The sequence below is a fragment of the Heloderma suspectum genome, chromosome 3 (genome assembly GCF_057233095.1).
Source record: "Heloderma suspectum isolate Gila_16-S chromosome 3, 16-S_ref, whole genome shotgun sequence".
Classification (NCBI taxonomy): domain Eukaryota; kingdom Metazoa; phylum Chordata; class Lepidosauria; order Squamata; family Helodermatidae; genus Heloderma; species Heloderma suspectum.
Window position 1 is genome coordinate 227,963,860 of NC_139460.1, and position 6,000 is coordinate 227,969,859.

Consider the following 6,000-nt stretch of genomic DNA (forward strand, 5'->3'; position numbering starts at 1 on the left):
CAGTTTGGATGATCAACTATATTATTACTGTAAATGCAAACTCTGGATAGGATCCAAAGAATGGCACATCTAGTTTTTTCTTTCTTTCAAGCAGAGCTTTGAGCTTGAATAGCAGGTTTCCCCATCATGCCGCACAGCAAACACATTTTAAAACTAAACAGCCCATCAAAAACAGTTTGGGATATGGCGTAGAGATTTTCTGTTAAGGGTCAAAAAAATCCCACTGCATATGCCCAACCTTTTTGGTGCATCTAAAAAATCTCTTTGGATCCTGGCCTATGGATAATGTGGGATGTGCCGAAACTTGCTAAATTTTGCAAACTGTTAGAAATTTGTGATTTACTTGAACTTAGAAAACTTCTTCCCAGTGTCTCAGGTTGAGTGGTCTTCCCAGCTATATCCCCTGTTGGTCTGAAGCACTCCAGAAAGGTGATTCCATGCAGATATATCTGATATAGCTTGCTTTAGCTCATGTTTGTGAATTCAAAACCACAATTTGCCTGAAAGAATCCTTTTTGCCAGAAATTTGAGTTCCCATATCCCACCCTAAACCATATGGGATCCTCAGTCCCTCTCTTGCCCCACCTGGGCATAGAAAGCCCATAGGGTAGTGGGATTTCACACTCTCATGGGTTTCCTAAAGCAACATATAACATCTAGAAGTTGTGCCGCTTAGTCAGTGCTATCACTGTTCTTTTGCATAAGTTTAGACTAATTACATCATTTCCCTTTAGGTTGCTTTCCTTTTCATTGTTTTGGCTCTTCCTTATTTTAACCCTTATGTAATTTGTAGGTTGAAAAGTATAAGAGTCCAGTTCTCAGATGAGTTTTTCAAAGGCCATGCTGTAAAACAGAAAAGTGTGGAGGGTGTTGTAAACATAAGCAAATTGGAATCCAACATCTGCTCATGGAACGGGAACATCTCCCTCTCCACTGTAGCTCCCGGCACCCCTGCAAATCTGCTCCAGAGGGTTCCCCAAACCTCAAGATCAGATTTTGAGGGCATGCAGGGGGGCTGCAGGGGAGAGGGGGATTTACGCCCTTACCGGCTCTGCTGACAGAAGCAGTTCTATCTTTGAGAAAATGTCATTGGATGTCACTCAGAATTTGGCATTTTCGGTTGCTCTTAAGCGCATAACTTTTGTAAGTCATTTTGAGTTTACAAGTATATTTTGAGTCACCAAGCAAAAGTTACATTGGCACTATGGAATAAACCATTGTAAGACAGAATTTACGGACACATCTGCATGTGTTGGATGTGTTTCTGATGAGTACCCAACCATCTCAAACTATAGTCATTCTTCAGCCTGTATGGATCCTTCCATTCTTCTGCATTACAAATGTGGGTGACAGTGGAATCAACATTTTGCCACAGCCATATAGTGTGGACTAGTTTTGTGCTAGCTTGTGGTCGAGGCAGTTGTTGCTCCTAAGAGATTTTGTACGCTCACAAGAGTGGAGGGGAAAGAGAGTCCAGCAAAGAAAACTGTGAAGATTGAAAGCCTCTTGGAAGTTGTCAGTACATCTTCTGACAATAGGTATGCTGCTGTACAAGATCTTGAACATAAAACTTTTGAGGAATGTAATGCAAACACTGTTGCACTGTCAGTGGAAGGAGGATAAGGATTAAGCTGGTATTGCTGTATACTTGCTCTCTAGAGCTAGGGTCACATTATACATTGCCTTTTAACATAATCCTAGTTTAATGTTTGAATATGTGTTTGAAAAAGTGGAATTGTTCTTTATGGCTAAAATGTTCAGGAACTGGACACTCAAGATGCAGATTGTCAACCACAGCTTTTATGAATTGATTTATGGCATATGTACACATGGGGAGTGGGAACTACAAGTGGTATCAGTTATTAGGAAATCAAGGGCTCTGTGTGTTGACCTTCATCAGGGACAGAATCTATATAAATGGATTTCACTCAAGGTCCTGATAAAAAACACTTTAGCTAAATAAGGAAGACTGTTTAGATTTTGACTTTGTTGAACAGCTCCACCTCAATGAGTTTAGGATTCTTGATTTCCAATAAATAACTGTTCATACTTATGGCATTTTCTTCTGTGATACTTTTTGTAGCGGGGGGGTGAGGGGGGTTGGAGAGAGAGAGAGAGAGAGAGAGAGAGAGACCATTTGGGACAGCTGCTCATTTTCCACGAGGTGATACTATTTAGAAACAGAATTACCATTAATAGTCTCACTGGCTGGGGAACATACAGCTTCAATAGTTCTGTGTGGTTAGAGGGTGTTTGTTTTTCCTGTTTGTTACATAGTTTACAGAGATGCCAAGTATCAGATGTGCATCTTTAGCTTTCATGTATAAGCAACAGGATACTGATTACTGTCTTGTTGTTTTTCAGCCCCCAGATGCTTGAGAAACCCATCGCTGCTTTGGCCCCAGTTCCATCAACTGTCTCCTCAAGAGGAAACGTGCTCACTGTTTCATCAGTCTAGCACAATACTCTTTTGCGCTGATTATTTCTTCATCTCCACATGGCCTTTCTACTGGTGTCAGCATACCTTTTGCTCACTCGTGCCCATGGTGCTCCAGTTGAGGATGGAGCTCTCATGGAGACGCTGAAATCCCAAGTCGTGTTGTTCAGCAATAAGAGTGAACACTATTCAGCACAAGTGAGACCTCCAGGAACAAGCAGACGAATACCTCAGACAATCATCATTGGAGTTCGTAAAGGAGGGACCAGAGCCTTACTTGAGATGTTGGATGTTCACCCAAACATTGTGGTAGCAGCTACTGAAGTCCACTTTTTTGACTGGGATGAGAATTATGTGAAAGGAATAGACTGGTACAGGAGCCTGATGCCATTTTCGTATGAAAATCAAATAACTATTGAGAAAACACCAGGCTATTTTACCTCGCCACAAGCTCCCGAAAGGATTCATGATATGAATAGCTCTGTTAAACTGCTGCTTATTCTAAGAGACCCCACAGAGAGAGTTATCTCTGATTATACCCAAGTCTTTTACAATAGACTGGAAAGCCACAAGCCTGTTCAGCTCTTTGAAGACATTGTTATTAAAAACAGAGTGCTTAATACCAAATACAAGGCCATCCAGAGAAGTCTGTATGACATTCATATGGAGAGGTGGCTTAAACATTTCCATTTGGATCAGATTCACATAGTAGATGGGAATACTTTGATCAAGGACCCCCTTCCCGAATTGCAAAAAGTGGAAAGATTTCTTAACCTGCCTTCCAGAATCATGTCTTCGAATTTTTATTTTAACCAGACCAAGGGGTTCTATTGCATTAGGAGTGATGGAAGAGAGAGATGTTTACATGAATCAAAAGGGCGCCCACATCCTGTTGTCAACAGTACTGTTTTAGAACAACTTTACTCCTACTTCAAAGAGCACAATGCAAAATTTTACAGAATGATTAATCATTCTTTTGACTGGCATTAGTAACTTTTGTTTTGAAGGAAAGAATTTTTTTTTTAAAAAAAAAATAGTCCTGTGGTAAATTATTTTCAAGCACTTCCTAATAAACTCTGGGTTGCATTTATCTTGATATGAAGACCAGAGTTTGGTATAACACTAGGAGTTTATTGTATTAGTGACAGGCACTTTTTAGTGTGCGGGGGTAAAATAGACTTAACATTGGCGCTTAACTACTGTAATGAACTTGATTGCACCAGTCTGAGTCCACTGACTTCAATGGAGTTATTTCAGAATTACACTTGTATAGCCGAACTGACTCATTTGTCTCCTTTTATTCAAATTTATGAACAAATGGAGTTACATAGAAAACTATTCCTTAACCGATGTTTAAAAAAATGTGTAGCTGAAATGGTATTATTCTAACCTTCAGGTTTTGTTGGCTGCTTTTATTTTTCTATCCAGCTCCATGACAGTGGGATTGATTTCTAGAACTTTTCATACAGTAAAATAATTATATATTAGAAGAAAAGATAACTTGAAGTGGTTCCATTATATAATTTTGAATCTTTTTGTGAAATGATTATTGTAAAGTATATGCCACTTAAATAAGCCTCAAGGCTGACTACAATTTTGAACAGTTAAATGTTTGCTCTCTGTTATGGCTTCCTCTATGTAGGGTCTTTGTATTAAGTAACAAATTTATTACCCATGTGGGTCCAAAACTGCTTAACCTGTTTGCACAAGTGTTAAGCTTTTACTATTTCCAATGCATACAAATGAGGGCTCTAAAAATAATCCCATTTTACACAGTAGACATCACGAATTACATCAGTGTCCATTTCATCACATAAATTATGAGCCACCTGTTTAAAAATACCCTTCATCAATACACAATTATTAGTCTTGTTTGTATTTTGTAATCATTTGTTCCAATAGTTTATATAACAAATTTGGCACAGAGTTTATTGCAAAAAAATAATAATAATTGCCTGCTCTCCAAAGTGTGGAGTAACTTTTGTAATATCTATTTGCAAATCATAAGATGTACTCAGAGTGCAAAGTAACTTCATGTGGTATTGTATACTATACACACAATAGTCAAAATATCAAGTATGGGTTTCTGATTTATCTATAAAACTATAAATCTACATGAATGCATTAGGATTTGTTTATTTATAATATTTTTTACTAGGCAATGTAATGATCATCCCTCATTTTAAATATTTTACCTTTGGGGATTCATAGATAGTTAATTGATCAATGTATGATCAGCTGGTTTTCCTCATAGTGTGTGTATGTGTGTGCGCACGCAAGCGTGTGTGTATAATTACATACACATATTGTTGACAAAGTATGAAGACTTGTACATACTGGCCTTCATTTTTTACAGTATTACAATCATGCCTTCAGATAAACCAGTCTTGTAAACCACTTCCATAGTCACTTCTTCAGTTGACACTATGGGGACCAAACAAGGAAACTTTACAAAAGTAGATTCTAAGTATGACTAAGTTTGGATTCAACCCAGTATTCCACGTGCGGTTGCACTAAGGTGTTCAGTTCAAATTTGATGTGGGAGCATCACCAACTAGCGATGAAATTGATAAGGACAATGGGTCTATCACATTACTATCACTGTTAATTGGTTAGCACTATTTTCTTACTGCTATGACTGTACTTTTAGCAGTGTTGCTAGAAGAACATAGCATCCCAACTAATTATGCCAGCATAAGCTCTGGTGTATTAGTGACCAACTTAGCTAGACTGCAGAATGGTCCTGCATGGTGCAGGAATACCTGTTGGCAAGACGTTTGTGTGCATCTGTGAAAATGCTAACTGTCTGTTTTTTCTAAAATTTATTTTTCAGGGAATGCTGATCTGGATGGATTACTTGTGTATAATTCCACACGACTTGTCAGTAGAGCCTTTATCTATTATTTGCTCAGCGGGTCTGGAAAAACTTTTGAAAGAATGACCTCATTTAAACAGTTGACTAATATCAGAGAGAACCTTTTTATGGTTAGTAGACCTGAACTGGCCACTGTCCCCCATCCCCTAAAAACCAAAAAAAACCTAAATTTCTTAGATTGGATTTGAGTCAAATTCCATCAAAGCAGTTTTAATCTCTGAGTTACCACATTGTTGTTGTTGTTGTTGTTGTTCAGTCGCTAAGTCATGTCTGACTCTTCGTGACCCCATGGAACATAGCACGCCATGCCTTCCTGTCCTCTGCTCTCTCCCAAAGTTTGCTGAAGTTCATATTCATTGCATCGGTGATGCTATCTAGCCATCTCATCCTCTGCTGTCCCCTTCTCCTTTTGCCTTCAGTCTTTCCCAGCATCAGGGTCTTTTCCTGTGACTTTTCTCTTTGCATTAGGTGGCCAAAATATTTGAGCTTCAGCTTCAGTATTTGTCCTTCCAATGAGCAATCAGGGTTGATTTCCTTTAGGATTGACTGATTTGACCTCCTTGCAGTCCAGGGGACTCGTAAGAGTCTTCCCCAGCACCACAATTCGAAAGCATCAATTCTTCAGTGCTCAGCCTTCCTTATAGTCCAGCTCTCACAGCCATACGTTACTACTGGGAAAACCATAGCT

General features: G+C 38.8%; 1 protein-coding gene across 3 annotated transcripts in view; it reads left to right on the forward strand.

Annotated features, from left to right (window-relative positions):
• LOC146350858 (heparan sulfate glucosamine 3-O-sulfotransferase 1-like) overlaps window positions 1–5,308 on the forward strand; it is a 108,373-nt gene extending 103,065 nt beyond the window's left edge. For all 3 annotated transcript variants that reach the window (XM_084845909.1, XM_084845908.1, XM_084845911.1), the window contains one exon: window positions 2,365–5,308. In XM_084845909.1, the coding sequence (XP_084702035.1) occupies window positions 2,498–3,427 (930 nt within the window). In that variant the 5' untranslated portion in view covers window positions 2,365–2,497 and the 3' untranslated portion in view covers window positions 3,428–5,308. The remainder of the gene's footprint in view (window positions 1–2,364) is intronic.
• The last annotated feature ends 692 nt before the right edge of the window (window positions 5,309–6,000 follow it).